Here is a 22,659-nt window from a genome sequence, read left to right as displayed (position 1 = left end):
ACAGAGGCACACACACCCAGGCACATACACACAGAGGCACACACACACATTCTATGAGAAGGACCTGGGTCTGGCTTCATAGCCCAGTGCCCTCACTCTCTAGCTGTAGGATCCTCAGCAACTCACTTACTCCCTGAGCCTCAGCTGCCTCATCCACGCGAGGAAAGAGGATTGTGGAGAAGATTAAATTAAACGCAGTAACTCCTGCTAACTGCCGCCACATAATAGCGGTCCCGTCCTTTCTTCTTCCCTCTTCCTTCGGCTGTTTCAGAAATAAGCGAATGCTTTTCAAAGAATTCAATTGCCTGAAAGAGACAACACAAACCTCTGTCGAAATGAGCTTTCAGACTTCTTAGAGAACTCTGCAGACGCTCCAGAGAGACTCAGATCTCTGAACTCTTGCGTAACAAGTTACGTAAGGGTTATCTTAGTCCCCCAACGTGCCTCTGGGATTATGACGTGGAGGCTAAGGGCAAAGGAAATTATGCAAGCGTAATCCTGGGAAACGAGCAAACAGAGAGGGAGCAGTTCCAGAAGCAAACCAGCAGTCTGCTGCCGTCAGTCTCTGAGGCCAGGGGTGCTGAGCCTCAGAAACACGGAGGCTGGGACACCATAGAGCAGGGTCTTGAAGGCCACCTGCGGTGCTGTGACTGACCTCTTCTGTGCCGCCTCCCCAGGAGGCCCAGGACAAGCAGCCTGAGAGCAGGCAGAGCGAGCCAGGGACCCGAGACTTGGTGCGGGGCTCCACCAAGAAGTGTGTAAACTACTAGCTGCACGTCAGCCCTGGAGGAGAGGCACTTCCGAAACACTAGTCTTATTAATGAAAATGCTTGAAACCACCCTAAAAACCCACCAACAGACGGTGCATCGCAAGCAAGATACAAAAATACTCAACCACCAGAGAAATCAGGGCCAAGTAAATGAAAACCACAATTTTTGCACATCAAATTGACAAAACACGCTTTTAGTTATAACATCTATGAAATGTGCATGCACATGCACAAAGATGTATATTCTTAGCAGAATTGCTTGTATCAGTAAAACCTGAGAAATAACCTAAATTCCATTGATAGGGAGACGGCTGAATGACTTGCATACATTTTGATGCAATGAAAGCCTGTTAAACAGAAGAGATATCTCTATAAGAACTGACATAGACAAATGTCCAAGATACAGATACATGAAAATTGTATGTGCACGTGTCCATTTATAATGCACGGAGAGAAATTCTGGAAGGAGAAGCAGAAAACTGTTTGCTAGGGCTGTTTCTGGGACTGGAAGACGGTTTTAGAGGAAGGTGTGTGAGGGAGCTTTTTGTATATTTTTGTAGGTTTTTTTGTAGGTTTTGACTTGTAAAACAATTCTATCTTCACGTGCCATGCTGTATAATTAAAATTTACTTTGAGGAATGTTGAATCAGCTATCCTCAATATGTGGAAGAGGACAGTATTTTTTTAAGGCAGGGAAATATTAACTTTTTAAAGACTAAGGAGTGGCCACTTATAAAGGAGGGGACCAGGGAGATAAGTTCCGTGTGCTGAACTGACTTCCAAGCTGACCGCATGCAGACACTGACAAAGAGAACCTTCTATCTGAAATGATTCTGAGGTTTACGCTTAAGAAACAAAGCAAATAACTCGTCCAGCAGAGACCAGGGTTTGTTTCTCTCAGACGGGTTGCACCTCCCGGAAGAGTGGGGTACCTTTTATTGTCTCCCTTAGAATTAGAGGAGAATGGAGAATCTCTTCTCTTAGTCTCAATTCCACATTTCCTTGCTCAGAAACAGGGGCACCTGCATCCATTCACACAGGAGTTCACATACCACGGAATTCCAGCCCCGAGCTGACTCTGGTCATCCAAGTTCAGTTCCCAGGACATCTTCCTCAGAACGTAACAGTAATGACTCTAGGATAGGACTGCAGTTCACAAGTGAGACTGCCATCCAGTCCCTGCTCTGACACCCTGCGAGGTCTCAGACAAGTGGCAAAAGCCACGCTGACGTGTCAGTAGCGTTACCACCCCGTCTTCAAGTGGGGATAACCCATTATCTGTGCACCAGACAATAACAATTAATATACTAATAATATCTGCACACAGGATCCGCCCCCTCCACGTTTACATGCACACACAGAGGTCTGGCGATGCGAAGGACTGATGAAATTAACAATAGATGCACCAACGCTGTGACGTCCCTAGCAGGCTTTTGCCTAAACATCTACTGCAGTGCCCAGGTGACATTCCAGAGCAGAGGAAATGGGCGGGACCCAAGGTACATGGCCAACAAGTTGCCCCACTGAGAACCCAGACTTTCGTTTTCCATCATTTAAAATATATATTTTTTACATCTGAGACCCAAATATGATCACAGTTATTAATTTGTTCCTTCATTCATCCATCCATCCAGCAGATTATTTTTTTATTTTTGAGGAAGATTAGCCCTGAGCTAACTGCTACCAATCCTCGTCTTTTTGCTGAGGAAGACTGGCCCTGAGCTAATATCCATGTCCATCTTCCTCTACTTTATATGTGGGACACCTACCACAGCATGGCTTGCCACGCGGTGCCATGTCCACACCCGGTATCCCAACCAGCGAACCCTGGGCTGCCGAAGTGGAACATGCACACCTAACTTCTGCACCACCGGGCCGGCCCCTTCCAGCACATATTTACCGAGCATCTGCTCTGGGCTTGGCACTGTTCTCCACACTCCAGAAACAGCAGTGAACACAACAAAGGCTTACAGTCTAAAGGAGGGAGATAATACACAATCAATGTCACACCACAATAACTACTGTAAAGAACTATGAATTGACATAATGGTGAGTGGGATAGAGAGCGACAGGGCACTATTTTATATAACTTGGTCAGGAGTGACATTCAATCAGTAACTTAAAGAAATAAGGGTGGTCATGTGGGATCCTGGGGAAGAGTATTCTGAGAGGGCAGACAGCAAGTGCAAAGGCCCTGAGGCGAGAGCAAGCTGGTGAATTCTACAAACAACAAGGAGGATCTCCTCACTATTAAGCACACAAGCAGAATTCTGTGAGTGCAAGCTTGACGGGATTAAGCGACTCTCCTCCTGCAAATGCACATACAGAAAAATTTCCCTTACAGCCAAAGACCCCTGAAAACCTTTTACCCACGGCCCATGGTTAAGAACCTCTATTTTACTCAACTATTGAAGACTGTTGCTTTGGACACGGCCTGTGGCTGAGTCCTGGCTGCCGTGCCTCGTGAGGTCAAAGACAGACAAAGAGGAGGCCACAGCCCCTCTTTAGACAATCTGCTGGTTCTGAATTTCCAAAGAAATTCTCTGGCTTGGGGGACTGAGAAATTACCCCGGGACAATGACGAGCACGCTGGCGCCCACCGCCCCTGTCTGTGCTGGGAAGGGCTTCCTGCGTCCCCAGCGACCCGCTGCACCGATCCCAGGGCCCGGGAGCCGGAAGGCGGTCCGAGAATCGAGCATTCCGTGGGTGCAGCTCTACTGCAGACGGAGGGCAGGTCGCTGATGAACACTTTTGGCTTGTCTCTAAGCTGAGCTTTGGGTGCCCCAAAAGTCAAAAATCTATAGCAGTAATTCTGTGAAAACCATAACTAGGCCAGTTTAAGCGGCGTGCTGACCACGACGCCGCCTTGGCCTGCTCTGCGACTCCCGGTGTGGCGACCATCCCACCCGGTCACTTTTGCTCACACCAGGCTCCACCACCCCCGGCCGGCCCTCCACCCTGCTCTCCCAGCTCCTGGCCCACCGGCACCTGCCACGCGCTGGTGGTCGCGCCTTCTCTGCACAGGAGCCCCTGGGGATGTGATTCCTTGGTCTCTATGCTGGCCTCGCCGGCGCCAGGCAGACACAGCCAGACGCTGGGGCCTCCGCTGTGAGACTGTGGGGACCGGGAGGGACCAACCGGGACAGGCGGGAAGCAGGACACCAAGAAGGACACACACGTGGCAGGGGCAGGGGCTGGCAGGGGCAACTATGACGCCCTTACCACCTGACTCTCTCCCCGTCTCTTAAAAAAAAGGAAATTGCTTTATTGTGTGCTTTTTAGATTATGTAACTAATATGCACTTTATTTACAGAAAGACAAAAAAGAAAGGGAAAATCACCAGTAAATCTCATTGCCAGGAAAGCCTAAGTGACAGCCAAAGCTTGTCCCAAGCATTGTTTCAAGTACACTCATTTAAACTTATTTTTTACATCTCACGTCACTCTAGAAGGGGACACTGTTTTAAGACCCATTTTGTAGATGAGTAAACTGAGGCACAGAGAAATGAAATAACTTGCCAGGGTCTCATAGTTCTTACGCAGAGGAGCTGGGATTCGGGCCCAGATCCATGTTCTTAAGGCATCGTAACCATGACTGCGCTCCCCCGAGGTGTCCATCTCTCCCCAGGTGCGCTCTCTGGGGTCTGGAGCAGCCAGACCTCCTCCCTCAGACCCCACAGCTGCTCCTTCTGCTGCCAGCTCTGCAGCCCTCTGGGAGCTTCCCCGAGGACCGCACATCCGCCAGAGTCGACAGCAAACTACACGGGGGGAGCCACGTTTCAGGCCCCTCTGGATGTGCTGAGCATCTGGAACACGCACGGACCCTGGGGGACAGTGACTGGGACCCCGCGCTTGACCACAAGGGCCTCGGTCTAACGGCAGAGACGTGACATATAAACAAGAACTACGAACAAGAAAAATGTGCGGAGACTCGGCTTTTCGGGCACAGGGTCATGTGGTGTTCCCTGGGGGCTCATAGGAGGTGTTCAGCAGGTGTTTGTTGAGCGACTGTAAGAACCTTGTCTTGGCGCTTGCTCTCTTTTGAAATCACGAATAAGTCAGAACGACTTTCCAGGGGAAGCGACAGCTCAGCTGAGACTCAGAGGCTGGATACGACCTGACAGAGCGGAAGGGAGGGGCAGGGGAGCTGCCGAGGCCTCGGGCGGGGTCCCCATGGCTGACCGCACACCCTCGGAGGGGCAGAGGAGGACCACGTGCTCGGGTGGGGCTTCCGTAGGCAGGGGGTGCGGCTCCAGGGGGGCCAGGCAGGGCAAGGAGTCTCGAATCTTCCCGGTGCTGCAAGCCCGAGGAAGGAGTTCAGACTTGGGGAAAGGACGTGTCTGAAGATGAAGGTCTGAGAGGCAGCCCTTCAGCCAGCTCTCCAGCTGAGAACACGGGCAAGAAAGAGGACTGCAAGGAGTGCTCTGGACAGACGGTAGCTCAACTCACTGGCTCCCCGGAGCCCCCTCCCTCAGCCTCAGGGGCCTTTAGACCAGTTTAAAGACCAGAATGGATCACAAGCCAATTTCACCTCCCCGGCAAAGTCCAATCCACTAATAGTGGCTACCTAGAGCAATGTGTTGAGAAGGATTCCGAAGTTGAATCCGGATGCAGAGTGAATGAGTTCTCTGATTGATTAGCAATATCTGCCATGGACACAAAATCAAGGAGCAGCCACATATGTGCCCGTATTTGCCATCCTTGCCTTCAGTAACTTGCAGTCGTTTTATTTCTTAGATATGGGCTCATTTGGAGGAGAGACCATCATATTTCTCTGTGCACCCAGCCCTGTGCCAGGCGGGCAGTGGGGAAACAGAGAGCGCTCTGCCCAGCAGATGTTTGTTAAATGAATGATCAAACTCATCTGTTCCGAAGAAAAATGAACACAAAGAAGCTGGATGCTGAGAGCTTTAGGAATGCAGGCGTGGCAGAAAGGGCCTCTTCTCCTGAAGCCGGCTTTCCATTCTGACCCTGCCCGAGGCTGGAGTCCCGGTGACAGGTCTGGCCTCACCTGGGTTGCGCTGAGGCAGTCGGTGTTCAGGGAAACGCCCAGCCCTCGGACAGCCTCCCGACGCTGCCCTGCAGGAGGTGTGGGTACTGACACAGCTACCGAATCCGGGAACCGCTGAGCAGAGCCCCACTAGGGGCTGGCTGCGGCCCAGGCTAGGGCTGCAGCGCCCCTCTGCCGTCCACGTTCACGAGAGAGAGAAGGAGTGCAAATGCAGGCCACGCCTGGCCTGGCCTCCTCTGGGGCTGGTGAAAGAACTGTCTAGAATTGCGTTGGGCCGGCAGACATGCATTCCTGAGGGTCTCCCCTTAAGTATTTATTGATGAGCAAACCCAATCCTTCTCTTTACTGTCTGTCCCTCAACCCTCAGCAGGGTGCCTTGCAGGCAGTGGACGCCCAGTAAATGAGACAGAAACGTGACATTTAGAGAACTCCCAGATGGATGGGGAGGAAGGCAAATGGTGAGAAGTTATGGTCCAAGAGGGAAATAACGCCCTGAGAGGGGAGAAGAGAAAGCACACAATTAACCGCCAAAAGAATCAACGTGGACACACGTCAGTGCTCTGGAATTAGGAAGACAACGAGATGGACGGAACCGTTTGGAACAGACTCACACAGGAGGATGTGCTGAGCTGGAGACTCAGGTAGACTTTCCATACGGAGAGAAAAGGGGAGAGGATGCATCACACAGGAAACGAGCACAGCACTCCGGGGCAGGAGGGAAAGGCCAAGTTCAGAAGCAGACAGAAGGGAAGGTACGTGGGTGGTGCATCTGGGAGCAGCCAGGGCAAGATGGAAGCAGGGACAGGAGGCCGGCCGGTGGCAGGAGCCAGGCAGCGAGGTCAGGGCGAGCGCCCAGGGCCTGGAAATGCAACTCTCAGAAGGGATTTCTGATGAAACCCGGGGAGCTGTCTTCCTCAGCTCAGCTGCTCTTCCTCCCTCCCTCTGTGGGGAAACACAGAAGGAGAAAGGCCCCTCCCCTCCAGATTCTCAGCGTCCTTAGCTCCAGGCAGCCACCCAGGGGCCCGAGAAAGTCCCGTCTCTCCCATATCAGAGCTGCTATCTCAAGCACCTGCTCCTCACAGGACACCTCGCTTTAAAGGAAGGCAGCCCCAGACACTGGGGTTTCCAGTACGCTCGTCTGTGTGCGTACAATTTCCTGCGTGCTGCACGCCTGGGAGGGTGCCGAGAGGCTGACACGCAGTCCTTGGACTTGGGGATGACAGGTCAGCAGCTGAAGAGGCCATTTCTGTTTTGTCCCTCTCTCTCCCAGCAGGGACAGAGTCCTGTTGAGTTAGAGACTCATAGGTGGGATAGTCATGACCAGGGGCTCAACAAGTCCCAGCGTCACCACTGACCAGCTGAGGAGCCTGGGAGAGTGTCTTCCTGTCTCCGAGCCTCAGGTTTTCTCCTCTATGAAGTGGCTGAATGGGATGAGCCACGTGATGGACTCAGTACAGCGCCTGGCACGTGGTCAACACTCCATAGTTATCTGCCAGGGTGTTCCAGAGAATACTGGAGGCTCCCCACTGATTTTAGGACAGGCAGACTGACAATCAAATGACAGGAGGACACCTCCCAGAGGTTGAGCCTTTAACGCTCATTAACTCTTCTTGTTCCAGCTCCTTGTTTACAGATGGGGAAACCAAGAGAGTCTTCTGCCACCTTGTTGCAGCCTGCGTGATGTGGGCGTGGAAGATGGGATCAACATCTGTTGAGCATCTCCAGCGAGACCAGCATCTGAGGCCAGACACGTCACAGACTTTATCTCTCTTAACTCACGACAACCCAGAAGGTACAAATGCTTCCCCTGGATTAAGCGAGATGGTTAAGGGAGGTTGAGGCTGTGAAACTCGCCCGAGGTCCTATAGCTAATAGATTTCGGAGCCGGGATTCACCCCAGGTCTCTCCAGCCACCTCACGCTGCTCTCCGTCTCCTGACCTGAGTCAGACCCAAGCCCCCAGCGTGGAGGTCCTTCCACAAATGCACACTGAGGCGAGGTCTAGCCCAGCTTTTCCACGGAAGGCCCTGAAACACTTGGCTCAAGCAACACGCCTTTTGATGATTTATTCAAACGCTCTTAACTGCCCCCTCAAGGCTGACTGGGAAGATGTCCGGCTGGGCTGGAGCCTCTCTCTGCTCTGGGTCTGGATCCAGACCTCAGGATGGGAGACCTCCCACAGACATTGGAGGCACCCTCAACCCCTGGCCTGGAAAATGTAATGGAAGGTGCCTTGAGAGTCCATTCTTTCGACCACCCTAAACCTTGAGCCCCCTACCGCTGTGGGAGAATATGCTAAAGCCCCCGACATTTCTCTTTCTTTTTAGAGACTTTCTTACAGAATGAACCTATCTACCCACTATCCTCATATAATGGAGTCCACCAACCCAGTCTTGGTTTGCGAGATTAATGCTAATAACATAGCTAAGGTCGCTCACATTTATTGAGCACTTACTCCAGTCAGGTTCCATCCTCCAACAACCCAAGGAAACAGATATCCTTAGTGCCACTTCATAGATAGGAAAACTGAGTTGTAGAGGGTGAGGCAGGCTAATCAAAATCAGGCAACTGATTGGTGGCAGAGACAGAATCCAAACAGAAATGCTTTCCTTAGGAGCCCGTGCTCTGCTCGCTGTGTCACATTTTCTCCAGGGACACTAGCTGCTAGCTTCCCATTGCTTCTTCACCTCCCTGAATGACCGGCGCATCTCCGCTCTCACAGATGGCACGTCACTTCCTCCTGGATGTGGAGTCTGTCTAAAGAACACTCCAGACCCATGTGCACGTGCGTCCCAGCCATTCCACCCCATCCAGCACAGGCCACAAGGAGGTTTATAAGGTAAAAACAGTCTGGCTTTTAAGTAATATTTAACAACCCCATGAGATACAATATCATTTTGAGTGCACTGTGTGTACATTTAAAAAGCAACGTAGAAAACTGCATATATACCATTCTCGCAATTTCATAAAAATTGTACGTTGCATCGAGATGCAAAAAAAAGACAGCACAAAAGATTCTCCGTGGCTGTTTGTAATGGTAGGATAATGGATGGTTTTGATTCTTTCCTTTACATTCCAACTTTCTACAACAAACATGAAATAAGCTCTATAAGAACCAAAAAGTTTACAAAAATAAGCAGATTGACCCCTAAAAAGTCTGTGTTATACAGAGCAATCACGGAGAACCTCGCCAGCACAGCCTCCCACACCCCACTGCTGGCACACCGTGTCCTGGACCTGAATTCATGCTCCATCTAGCACTCCTCGTTTTTCACGCCTGCCTCTGATGCTGAGAGTCAGTGCCGGGAGTGAATTACCCTAACTCATCCACGCCCCTTTCCAGTCTGCACCACAGCCTTCTTGGGCTGCGGGGGTAGGGGGCTAATGACCAAAAGCCCCGTGGTGCAGCCAGCCAATTTCTGGCTGGCAGATGGGGCAGGTCAGCTCTTTATCCACTCCCGCCTTGGCCGAGCCTCAGAGGTCACAGAGAGGAGGCATCTTCATCCTGTCCCACAGCCCGTCTGTCTGTCAAGAAGCCTCTCCAATGCTGCCTCCTGAGAACCAGCCAGCCTCCACTCGCTTCTGCAGAGGACCGGCACAACTTTTCCTCCTAATACTGTCAGCCAGCTGGAACTGTAAGATGTCTCAGAGTACGCAGTGTTGCCCCAGAGGCAGGGAGCTGTCCCTGTTTTGTCAGACAGCTTGATGGACACATGTCACCACAAGGACTGGGCTGAGATGGTGGGGAGTGAGCTAACACGATGACTGAAGGGCACCACAGGAGGGATCCACGGGGCTGGGGACTGGGGGCCAGGGAGCCGGCGAGGAAAGGCAGGCGCAAGGCAGGCGCCTGTGTAGCGGAGATGGCCAGTGAAGACTGTCCCAGCTGGTGGGGGTGGCCGGGGGGCCTTCAACAATGATAACGGCGATGGTCGTAGCAGTAACGATGACGTTGGCAGTCATGATAGCTGACGTCTGCACGGCACTTACTACAGGCTTTCCTCCAAGCGCTTTCCTCCATACCCACAACCATCCTGTGAGGTGGGTGCTACTCCTATTCCCATTCAACAGGGGAAGAAACTGAGGCACCAAAGAGTAAAGTTACCAGCCCAACATGACACAGCAAATGGCAGAGCGGGGTTTTGAGAATCTCAGCCGGACTTCAGAAGCTTTGTTCGTTTTTTCATTGGAGTATAATTGACATAAATGTTATGTTAGTTTCAGGTGTACAACATGGCAATTTGATGTTTTTATAGATTATGAAATGATCATCACACTAAGTCTAGCTACCATCTGTCACCACACGACATTACTGCCATATTAGTGGCTGTATTCACCATGCTGTACGTTACATCCCTGTGGCTTATTTTGTTGTAACTGGAAGTTGCTACCTCTTGGTCCTCTTCATCTGTTTCACCCACCCCCTCCCCCCCTCCCCCCTGACAACCACTAGTTTGTTCTCTGTATCTGAGTCTGTTTCTATTTTGTTATGTATGTTCATTCGTGTTGTTTTTTATCTTCCACATATAAGTGAAATCATATGGTATTTTTCTTTTTCTGTCTGACTTATTTCACTTAGCGTAACACCCTCTAGGTCCATCCGTATTGTCGCAAACAGACCTCTGTTCTTAACCACATCGTCACACTGTCTTTCCCTAAGGACAGCGTGCCAAAGGCGCCCTTGTATTCTGTGTGCTGTTCTGTTCTGCAGTGTGAGCCACCCCTTCTCTCCTGCTCAGACCTCAGTGACGTCTGCCACACTCACAGCCCTGTGACCATGGAGCTGTCAGGAGCGAGGGATCGGCACATCTTCCAGGGAGGGAAGATGGGGTGGAAAGCTGCCCGTGCAGGAGGTGACAGAGTGGACAGCAAGAATCAACAGAGGCAGGACTCAGAGCAGGGGGGCCGTGGAGAAATGCGCGTTTCCAGGAACCCCTGGAAACATGGGACGGGCGCTCAGCGTCCCTCCGAACATGAGCTGGGGCTTCAGGGTGATTCACCTACATCATAAAGGACACCAGGGTCCCAGGCCAAGCCAGAAGATTGCTGACATTTCCAGACACTTGAGTTTTGATGCCTTATTTCCTTGGATCTAAGATATGCTTTCTTTTTTAACATTTTAAAATTTGTGCAATTGAGATGCATCCTATATTCAATATATACACCTACAATAGCGTTTCTCTTTCTACTTGAAAAGCTGTCATTAAGTTGTTTGTGCAGCTTACAATGAGCGGTGTTGCAGAATGGAGTTTAAGAGCCTTCTGACGGAGGCAGATGGAGCTGCCCGACCTTCTCTGTCACCTGTCTCTTTACCACTAAGGTTTCCACTACTCGAGCCGCTCCTCCAAACGTGCGGGGCGCCACCTCTGCCTCACCGCGGGCTCCTGCTCACCCTTCCGACCTGGGATCAAACATCACTTCCTCCGAAAGGCCCCCTACCTAACAGACCGGGTCCACCGCCCCCACTGGACTGCACCCTCTGTGAGGGCAGGATTGGGACTTTTACTTCTCATTGTTAAATCACTCGTCAAGAACACAATAAGAATTTCAATAATATTTTGTTTCATGAATAAATTTGAGTCGAAGACAAAGGATTGATTCCCACCTCAGATCATCAAAAATTCCTTTCGATAATCCTTGGCAAATAGCACCAACAAGGCTGGCCACGCACTAGATCTTCAGAAGAGAAGGCAGTCGTGCCAACATTCTACATTCACGGGCTGTGCTGATATTGACTCCACTGCATGTCAAATAATACTTAGGCAGTTACTATTATTTGTGCCTTTTGCCCTACTGGCTCCTAGTGACTCCTTCTTACTCCTATTTCATTTATAAGCCAAAGTCTCACTGCGAAAGAGGTTAAATAAAGAATATGACCATGACATTTAGTGCAATATTAATATCCATTTGAAACCTTGAGGAAGGAAGACTGCAACAGAGACATCAGAATGGTGCAGAATAATTAATATTATTATTAATATTCTTTAAAATCCTATAATCCTATCAACCATTGAGAAAAATTTCACACTTACAAGGTCCTTAGAAACCCCTGAGTCTGGCTGTTTTGCAGAAAGGAGCAAAGACACAAGTCAGCTACTAGATGACAGACGCATCCCACTGGGGGCATACTGGGATGAGAGACCCCACGAGAATAAAAAGAAAAGCTTGAGGCCAAGGCTTGGTACTGGCCCACTTCTTCAAATGTTTCTCTTTTGCCCCAACACAGCAGTTCTCAAACAGGGGCAATTTTGTAATATCTGCAGACATTTTGGGTTGTCACAACCGGGAAGGAAAGATGCATATGGATGGAGGCCAGGGATGCTCCCAAACATCCCCCCAACAAAGAACCATCCAGCCCTAAAGCCAACAGTGCCCAGGTTGAAAACCTGCCCCGAGAGGAGTCAGAGAAGATGGAGGACCCGGATGAGCACAGGGCAATTCCTCACACTCCTCACCCCCACCCACAGCACACTGCCACTCCCACCACCCCACACCACACCTAAGGTGTGCATTCCATACCGAGGCGCTGTCTACCCGACGTGCACACAAATATATACCAGACGACAGGCCCAGCCCCACCAGAAACAAGACACATCTTCAGGGAGCAGTGATTTGACTCAGAATTTGCTGGAATGCCTTGACTCTAACATATACATTCTCCTTGTATTTTACTATTTCTGAAAATGGAATGTGCCTTGTAATGACGAGAACGTGTTCTGAGAAATGCGTCATGAGGCGATTTCATCGTTGCACGAACGTCGTAAAGTGCACTTTCACAAACCTAGATGGTCTAGCCTCCTACTCACAGGCTCTATGGTACTAATTTTATGGGACCACTGTCATATATGCGGTCCGTTGTTGACCCAACTTCATTATGTCGCACACGACTATAATGTAATTTTTCCCCCCAAAATGCTGTTATGAAATCAACTGAAACTCTTCTAAATGATTACATATTAGAGTCAGAGAAACATGGTAGTTTAAAACATAACATATGGAGATAAACACAAATAGACGACCGAGCATGGTATAAAGTTTTCTTGAATTCCAAGGACACAGCACAGGCTTCAAAGAATGTCTCCCTTGTGTCAGGTTCCTTCGGCCAGTGTGAGTTCACACTCCTCTACCTTGTTGATAGAAAAGCTTAAAGTGTAGACCTTACTCTCAGGATGGAACAGGACCAGCGACCAGGGGGGTCCATGGATGAGATCAACCACGGTGGGCTCCCTTTTAAACCTCAGCATCCTAGAGGCCTGATCTGCCTCCTCCTGGCCCTCAGCACCCTCCTCCTGCATCTGCACTCCATCATCCACCACGGCTCCTCCCCTGGTCTCAACTGTAGCTAGCACTTTCCGGTGATTAGCCCTTGGGGGCATACTGAGGCTCAGTGGGACAGAAGCACACATGGGTCCTGCCCGCTGACCGTCTCGTTTCACCGCACGGATGCTGCAACTCAGCAGGGAGTGGTCAACACACCAGCTTTAGAGTGGGCGAGGCCAGTTACAGATCCGGACTCGACATCCTCGCTGCTTGTCTCCTTGGACAAGCGAAGTAACTCTGTGGGCCTCCGTTTTCTCAAATAGAAAGCAGCAGGGATAAATAGGAGCATTGCCCACTAGAGTTGTTTTTTCTCTTTAGATGTAAATAAAATAATCGTGTGAAATACATGGTGTGTGGTCAACTGCCCACATCAGTTGGTTTGCTCTTCTGAGCAGGTTGTAAGGTATCAAAGATTCCAGAGCCTCACACTTAGCCACACTTTGGGAGTTCCTGAATGCACTGAGTGCCATCAAATACACCTAAACTGGAGGAGCCCGTGATTTTTTTACAGATTCATCCTCACAAACCCATACAATATCATGAGTGATTTTTATCAGGGAGATTATGGGCATGTGTTGCTTTGCTCTATAAAATTTTCAAGGATAAGATCCTTGACACCCCACTGGAGTCCCTGGATCACAGAAAGGTTGAGTTGGAGAGAATTCACTAACGTTCGTGCGCTTCTCCGACTAAGCATTATGGCACACATCTGCTGAGATTGCTAAGACTCCAGGCAACCCCCAGGCTCCCCTAGAACTCTGGGCAGAAAGGGGGTGCATTCCAAGACAGCCATGTTTGGTCGAGAATATATTGCATCTTTTCTCTCTGAGGCAACGAAATTCAAGGACCCTTCTCCATCACTTGGAAGGAAATTGGTTCTGAAGTTCTGGAATATCACTTTCTCTTGTTGTTTAGGGTTGTCTGGAAGCATTTAGGGTTTCCTCACACCTATTAGGTGAATGGCACTAAGAGATGTACATTTTCTGACAATTTGGGGAAAAGATAAAGGAAAATGAGGGGAAATGAAAATGAAAGTAATCCTTGTTCTTCTGGAACTTTTCCCAAATATAAAGTCACTATGTTAATTTTATTAAATAAGTAGAAACTAATTTCTAATAAACATTATATTTACTTTTAAGTATTGTTTATTAGGTAATAATTAACTTGTCACTCATTTAACTTAAATATTTTATTGTAAGCACTGTATGTATCTCTTATCATAAAAAGGTAGCAGTTTTAAAAAGTAAAGTCAAACTTATTTAACTTAATTTTAAATCCCTACAAGGCAGCAAATATAAATATAATGACTTGAATCAGACACAAGGGGGGCTTTGTGCAGACAAGTACATTTGCATATCATGGGTGGCAGTATTAATTGGATTTAGTTTTTCTGGAAATAGCTAACAAGTATTAGAAATCTGTGTGTGTTCATGGGCCTGGTAACCCCATTTGAGAATACAGTGCATGGAACAATCTCCAAGACACATATATTCAATTGAGAGAACGATGGTCATTTGCAGCACTATTTATAAAACAAAAAAATCAGAAAAAGCCCGGTTCAATCACTGCAAAAAGGTTAAGCAAATGATGCCACAGCAACAGTGAAGTGTAATAGACCCATTAAAAGATCTAATTTCTTATCCATATTTGCATATAGCCACCTGGTGCGTGTCCATGCAGTGGGGCACATAGCAGGTCCTATGCATGACACGCACACTAAGAGTGGCCGTAAGGACAGTCACCAGGCTAGAAAGGACTTTAGAATAAGAATTTACAGTAAAATAGTTTAATTTCCATTTCCTAAAAAAAACGGAAGGGGGAAACAGACTAAAAAGCGGCTGTAAGACTAACGGTGTACAATCGGATCTCATCTAGGGGTTGTCATACGTAATGACCAGAAGGAGATGCTCTTTACCAGTAATTCCCCCTGGCCGAAGGAATTGCGGGTGATTTTTTTTCCTTATTTATACTTTTAAGTATTTTAACCGTTCTCTGCAATTAGCATATAGAACTTTATAATCATAATAGTCTTTAAAAAAAAACTGTAAATAAATGAACTTTAAGGAACTAGTTTTAAACTGTGAGGAAAATGGGCCAGTGTGTGAACAGAATAAGTCATTTATATTATTATGAAAAAGGAAAATCATTAGGTTTCCCCCAGCTTTGCATCATGCACAGTGCCAAGCACATTCAGGAAGCCCTTGCTCGAGATCCAAATTTCCCACTTTATCTATTCTTTCTGATTGCCCGAATTATTGCCATCATCAGTTTCTGCTTCATTTGACCTACTATTTTTTTTTATCATCTTTTTGGACTTCTGAAAACAGAAATCAACATGTAAAAGGATAGCGTATTTGAATATTGTCCCAATTCCGGTAAAGCCTACAACTGTGTTCCAAACCTGGTGAACACGCAGTAGACACGTATCGAAGGACTGAATGAACACCAGCCATTCTCCTTCCAATTCTGGAGGAGAAAAGGAGTGATCTGAAGGGGATAAATCGCAAGGGAAACTGGTGGTCTTTGTCTCACCCACACTGTGTGTTGCAACAGGGAAGAGAGACGCCCAACGTGATCCCAGAGTCTAACATCCGAGCAAACAGCTTATGATTTAGCAATGTAAGAAAATACCCTTCCAGGACGCAAACCAAGCCTGCCGGGTTCCTCGCCACACCAAGGACAGGTAACGGTACAGCAGCTACACTTCTGCTTTTGAATCTCTGGGCTTCAGAGCTTTTCCAGCTGGTCGACAACACAATCTTAATGACGTCATTCACGTTGCCCTGCGCCTGCAGGTGGAAACAGTTATCACACTGTGATAAGGTAAGCGGCAGGGCTGGGGTTCAGGGACTCCTGCCTGGACCATTTCTTCAGCAGTGCTCGCAGAAGACACTCACAGGAAGAAGGTGAGGTTGAGCGCGGAAGACGTGCTCATAAGGACCATGTCTTACACTCCCGGTGCTTAAGTTCTTCAAGATGAAATCATGGATCATGATTGTGGTACAAGTTACAGCTTTTCTAACTCATTGCTAAAATGTCTTGTTAATGTGTTATTTAAGCAATCATTTAAAGGGGGAAAATTCTACATGGAAAGATATGAATATCATTGATTCATTCATTGATTCATTCAACACACATTCATTGAGAAGCATACCATGTGCCTGGTTCATTGTTAGGCACTGGGGGGCGGGGACCTAGCCATTTTATTCACCATCCTGAGACGTTTCAGAGCCAATTGTTTTTCTGATAAACAGATTATGCTCCACAATCGTTACTCCTTCTTTCTCTGAACCTCTATGTTTCATGGGAAGACCTGGTTCACAGGAGGAAGCTGACATTGCTCAGCCCCAGGAAAAGATGTGTCTTTGCCCAATACCAAAATAGGCCCTAGTGAGTGCAGGAAAATAACCTATTGTCCTTTTCATTCTCCTCTTCTCCAGGAATAGAAAGTGACTCCTTCCTTCTCATGGCCCCCAGCCCACCCCCAGCCCACCCGGGATTGCTGACCTGACCATCCTTTTGTCTGCAAGAACACGCTGGCAGCAGAGGGCTGGGGTGAGCCCTGTCCCCGCTGTGGTCCTGTTGTCCTCGGAGGAAAGTCTCAGAGGCTTTAAAGTTCACCTGGCCAGCGTTCTGACATCAGAGAAGTAACAGGCTGTCCTATCGACTGTTGTCATTTGGCTGGAGCGCCCAAGGTCGCTAAGTGTTTGTGGGCGTGTTGTGTAATTATGGGGGTTAAAGACCCCGTCAGGACCCTCTTGGGCCTCTGCCGTCCATTTCCTGTCCAAAAGCAAGAACTGAGGCTGTTCCCTCCCTGGGTTGTAAATTTCCACTCGGCTCTTGCAGGAGCTGGCTGGTGAGCCCCAGAGCCGCCGCTCTGTCACCAGGCCATCTCGCTGGCACTCATCTTCGTTCCTCCATCCCCATCCTCACAGCCACCCATGATCGTTAACCACGTCATCCCCAGCGGCCTTGCTCCCTGACATTTAACCCAAACTCCTCAAAGTACTGAGTCTTTCACTTCTAATTCCCAACGTAGGTGAAAGAAACTCTCTGTTTTTAGGATCTGGAGATGTTCCAGCCTTCCAATCCTTTCTCCATGCTTAAATTCTAAATGTCCTATAGCTTAATTTATCCAGAGGTTTTGTTGAAGGCCCTCTGTTTTGTTTTCTAATTAAATGTAAAATGCAAGGTCGACTTAGGGTTTTGAGGAAGATTTGAACACCAGTCCCCATGTCACCGTCAATGGCTTCCACGGATAACAGCACCATTTCTCAGAACGTGTCCCTCGGAATACTAATCCCCCCCAATGTTCCAGGACGCGAAGGTTAAGGTGTCAAGTGAGATGGGAGGGGCTGCTTCCCCTTGAAGGCTCCCAGCGTGGCCGGCGTACAGAAGGCTCTCGGCAGTGCCGCAGGAACAAAGTGTGCTCAGCCAAGCATCCCGAGGTTACTAGAGCCCAGACACACTTTGCTGTTTGTTTTATTTTTCTTACACAAGGACTATAGACATATTATAGATCTAGGGATCCACGGAATACACCCTGGGAAGCAGTGATCTGCTACATAAACACCAAGAGGCCCCTGGACCTGTGCCACACAGCGGCTCGGCTCCTGTGGTGGGGACAGAACTCAGGCTTCCGCTCGGAAGGGGAGCAGGACTCAGGCTGCCTCGGTTACTAACCCTGACCACAGTTTAGCACAGAGAACGTAGCCTCGGTTCTCCACCAGCAAAGGCGGCCAGAAGGGAAGGGCCAGGAGGGCATCGGGACCATCATCTGCCCCAGACAGCAGACATCCATCCGGGATGTCTTGCGGGTGACCTGACGCAGCGCTCCCCCGTGATGGGGCCTGTGTGGGATCCCTGCATCCGGAAGTCTCCATCCGCTAGGCCCACCCGTCACCATGTCTGTGGCTCTCTCACCAGCCATCTCGGGCCTCACCCTGGGCCGTTTCAGTCCCCATCTGAACTGTTCACAGAGCTGTTGCCTCTGGGAAAGGACCGTATCTGGTTTGGTTCATCACAGCAGCCACAGATCGGTGAGTGGCACGCAGTGGACATCTTCTGGCGCTCCACTTGAGATTTCAATTCTACTTGCACCACTCGTGAGCTGTGTGATGCTGGGCAGATTACTTAACAAGTCGGAACCTCAAATACCTCATTCATAAAGAGGGGTGACAATAAGAATTAATGATATCTCACAGGATTGTTGTGAAAATTAAATCAGTTGATGTATACGAAAGTGCCTAGAACACAGACAGCACGCAGCGTGGACACTATGATTGTTGTCATCATTATTGATTCACTCCACAAATATTTCCTACGCAAAATAGCCATTGCCTTTATGAGCCCTGAACGTGGTTTAAGTGATTTTGCCTTTGAGAGTTGCCATTAGAATCCAGGGCAAATCAGAGCAAACTGGATTTCCAGTCTCATATCTCCTTGGGAGCTCAACGACATTCAAGTTCTTCCGGTTGCAGCGTCTGCATCCTCTTTTGGTGACATTCATCACTGTCAGGTATCGATGCCAGCCAACCTTCACTGAAGACTATCTGCCAGGCACATTCGAAGTGCGTTACATGCATTTGGCTTGTTTAAATCTTTCAACAACCCTATGAGGTAGACACTACTATTATTCCCATTTGTAGGCAAGGAGAAGGCACAGAGAGGCTAAGTACCTGGCCCAAGTTCACACAGCTGGTCAGTGGCAGAGCTGAGATCCAAACCCTCAAAGTCAGACTCCTAAGTGCCTGCCCATGACCATCGCACTACTGGGCCTCTCCAGGACGGCTTACTGTCTCTTCAGAGAAGGGACAGCGTGAGGCATGAGCACACGAGAAAGGAGGGGAAGTGGAGGAGGCAGGGGTGGCTGCAGGCCAGGCACGGAGAGCAAGACCATCTCCCAGTGCCATGCAGAGAGGACGACCAGCTGATCAATTAGCCAGGCACAGCCTGAGCAGCATTCACATTCTGTCCAGAATGTTCTGGGCTTGCTGCGGACCCATGGATGTCTGAGTAGGAGGCAGAGCAGGCTGCTGCCTGGCAGCAAAGGAGGGGGTACCCCGCAGCCTGGGACACAGCTGCTGAGGGCAAAGCTGCCACAGATGCCTCCTTTTCTGGGTTGCCAAAAGTTTTTGTCATTTGCAAAATAGGGGCACATCAGAGGGTATCCAATATCCTTTGGGGTACAGAACCAGACGGTGCCTTATCATCCCTCCGGGCTGTGAAAACCTAGGATGCCAGTTCCCTGGGGACATCTCCAACCGGTCTGGTTCTATCTCGAAATGACAAACAGAAGAGCTGACAGTGAAAGCACTTTCCATAAGGCAGGCTTTAGGCTGAATTCTTCCAGCAGCCCTCTGCATGAAATTATTACTACCTCCACCTTACTGAGGAGGCATAGAGAGGAGAAGAAACTTGCCCGAGGTCACGTGGCCGCACAAGGATCGGAGCCAGGACCTGAGCCAAAGATGGAAGAAACTCATACGCAGGTGCAGCCTCTGCAGCAAGAGGTGGTGCCTGAGCGGGAGCAGCATCCACACCCTCATCCACTGACTGGTTTGCACTGGCGCCCCTGTGATGGCCTGGGATGCAGAGCGGCACGTGGCAGGCCAGGTCCACTCCCTCCCCAAGTCATATGTCCTATTCCTGCAAGGACAGGCCATCAAAGAGAGAGCTTAGCAAGAGACAGGGGCGCCGGCAGCAGAGGGACCACGTGCTGACTTGCACCCCTGCCCCTCTGTGTACGGAGGCTGGATGTAAAAGTAGCTCTCAGAACACATTCTGCTCCTTCCAACACCAAGAGCACCATATGTGTCCCCCACACGAGGAGAGCAGACAGACCCACTGCCGTTCTGGAGTGCTGTCCAGGAGGCCGCAAACGGCTGTCAGCATGTCCTTCAATGGGGGGCGGGGGCGGGGCCGTGGGGAGAGAGGCAACTGAGAGTTCCCCTCTGTGTTGCTCCACAGACATTTCTGAAAGGGGTCAGTTTGGGGTGAGTCATCATCTACCCGAGTAGACTCACACTGAGAAACCAACTCAGATACTGTGGTTAAAAATAAATCTCCGCTCACCATCTTCTTATTAATATTCTGTAAGTTAAGGACCTTCAGCCCACAGTGAGAAAAGTTCATTGAGCCAAGAGTTGCTACACTGGCTCTAAGAATTTGGTAAAAGTAACTCTATAACTGAGTTGTAACATCAGCCTGGGTTAGATGGAGTGGTCACAGACGACACTTGCAACTGGCCAGCAGCCAACGTGGAACAGACACAAAAACCAAACTTTCGAGGTTGTAGCCACAGAGACTTGGGGTTGTTGTTACTGAAGCACAACCCAGTGAAAGCTGCCTGGTCCAGGACTTCTCGCTCCTGGGGGCCCTTCCTGACTGACCCTCTTATGGAAGACCCGGGCTGCTTACCTCCCTAAGGATGCTGCTCTAAGGGCAAAATCACCGTAGCACAGCCTGGCCCGCTTCTGGAGGGTGGAGTACATCGTCTACTTTCTTCCCTGTAGCTCGCGGCCCCGTGTGCCGCTGGGGAGCTGGGGTCACAAGACACAGAGGCTGAGCCCTGGGCTGTCTGGGTCCCCACGGACCAGGCCAGGCTGCTGGCTACCTTAGGAAAAGAGAATAGAGAAGAGGAGCTCGGCCTGCAAATGTATGAAAGCACGAGTCACCTACCACTGCCCTCGGCCTAGGTGACCATAGGGGAAACCCCCTCCAGCACCTGGAACCTCCCATTTGTAGGGCAGGACCTGACCCGAGACCTAAGTTCATCCTCAGCCCTCGCTCAGCCTTTGCGGTTTGATGGAGACAGAAACCAGCTTCATCGTCTCCATCCCCCATCTCTTCCAACAGCCTTCAGAGCGAGTGAGCGCAGACCTGGGATCTCAAGGGAAAGCCCGGCTCACCGGACTCGGACTCTTTTCTTTTCTCCTGTTGACCACGGGGAGGAGAGCGGCGCCTCCTTGAGGCTGAGTGAGTCAGAGCCGCGTCAGGCCGGGAGATCCCACACCCATCGTGGCCTGTCTCACGCCAGAGCCACTCACTCCAGCTCTTCACTATTTTCACCTCCTCCACTGTTATCTACTTAACCATGTTTAACACTGACCGGTTCTTGTGCTGAAATAAACGTCCTCTGAGAGGAGTTTTCCCGGTACTACTATCGATGAAAAGCCAGTACCGCCTGTCCTAAATAGGTGGGCATGGAAATGCACGGGACAGCGGACATCTTACCGAACTCTAGCGATGCTGTCTGCTGCCTGCTGCTCTCCCTTTGTTTGAAAGAGGGCTGAAAAGGTTTTAGGACCGTGGCAAAGGCCTGGCAGGACCTGAGCGAGGGTCGAACCTCGTAATCAGAGGGATGGAAGGAGATTTGAAAAGCGAGTTGTTTTCTCACCACATGATGGAACTTAATTTGTCATTAGTGCACCCCCAGTCATCTCATGTGCCCCCAAACTCATCTTTCATCTCATCAAGGCATCCATTTCACACCGGGAGTGAAGCTGGCGTACTTCCCCGGGTCCTACAACAGTATGGCTTACTTATCAACAGCACACATTGTACAGCCTGTCAGATACAGGTTTGAGTCCCGCTCCACCACTTCCTAGCTGTGCAACTTTGGCCAAGTCACTAAACCTCTCGGAGCTTCTGTTTACTCATCTACAAAATGAGGATAATCATAGTTCCTATCTTGTAATGCGAAGACCTTCAAAAACGCTTGGCCCCTAAGTAAACTCTCCTTCAGCTCAGTTCCTGTACAGAATACTTTACGTGAGCGGAATGCACGGGTCTGGGAGAGAGAGTGTACACTACACATGGTGCTTGATTTCCCTGCCCGTGTCCACCTCTGGTCTTAAAACATCGACATCCAGTCCTGCCTGGATTTGACAGCGTGGGGACAGCAGAAAGAACACAGAGCAGGATGGACTTTTCTTCCCCCATCGCCTTCCCAGAGACTGGGGGCTCCAGGGACTAAAGTAACACCCAGGGGTCTTTTCTCGTGAAACTCGAGGCCGCGGGGAGGGGAGGGGAGTCCGACAGTTGAGTTATGCTTGGCAGCACCCACCAGGTTGGATGGCGTCTAGATTCTCTGCCCAAAGGCTGCAATCCGTTTACACGGCCCGCGGCTCCCCGTCAGGGCCTGGCGCCTCCCTCCCGCTCTGGAACCCAAGAGGTTCCGACGGTGGATGCTGTGTGGAAACCCCGCTGGAGGCTGCAGTCAGAAGCCTCGGGCCTGGGGACACGGGGCCAATGGCCGGGCGCGCTCCAGGCTGCAGGGTCACACCGGGTGCCCCGGCTCCGCGGCGTAGGCGCGAGTTGAAGCAGCACTGTCCAACCCGATCTCGAAACTCATCTGACCAGGCTGTAGGTCACAAATGTTTTTAATTTGAAAAAGCTAAACTGCAGCAAAGCGAGAGCAGCCTGAGAGCTACGAAGCCACTAATCCCCCGGGCAACTGAGGGAGGAGTCTGGGGTCCAGCCCTGCGGGGTCCTCCCTCAGCCCTTGGTGCTTCACGCTGCCTGCAGCTCCTGAGGAAAGCACGGGAGTGGGGCACGGC

General features: G+C 50.0%; 1 protein-coding gene across 7 annotated transcripts in view; it reads right to left on the bottom strand.

Annotated features, from left to right (window-relative positions):
- Positions 1 to 22,659, bottom strand: part of SLC1A2 (solute carrier family 1 member 2) — a 134,814-nt gene that overhangs the window by 74,834 nt on the left and 37,321 nt on the right. For 2 of the 7 annotated variants that reach the window (XM_046643860.1, XM_046643851.1), the window contains exon 1: positions 15,632 to 15,705. The exons of 1 other annotated variant lie outside the window; for it this stretch is intronic. In XM_046643860.1, coding sequence (XP_046499816.1) covers positions 15,632 to 15,690 — 59 coding nt within the window. In that variant the 5' untranslated portion in view covers positions 15,691 to 15,705. Of the gene's footprint in view, positions 1 to 130; positions 307 to 15,631; positions 15,706 to 15,730; positions 15,889 to 16,606; positions 16,738 to 22,659 lie in introns of those variants that run through there. 4 more of the 7 variants (XM_046643854.1, XM_046643858.1, XM_046643857.1 and 1 more) reach the window with 4 other exon arrangements.

Source organism: Equus quagga, chromosome 17 (assembly GCF_021613505.1).
Source record: "Equus quagga isolate Etosha38 chromosome 17, UCLA_HA_Equagga_1.0, whole genome shotgun sequence".
Classification (NCBI taxonomy): domain Eukaryota; kingdom Metazoa; phylum Chordata; class Mammalia; order Perissodactyla; family Equidae; genus Equus; species Equus quagga.
This window is presented reverse-complemented; position numbering and strand designations above follow the sequence as displayed.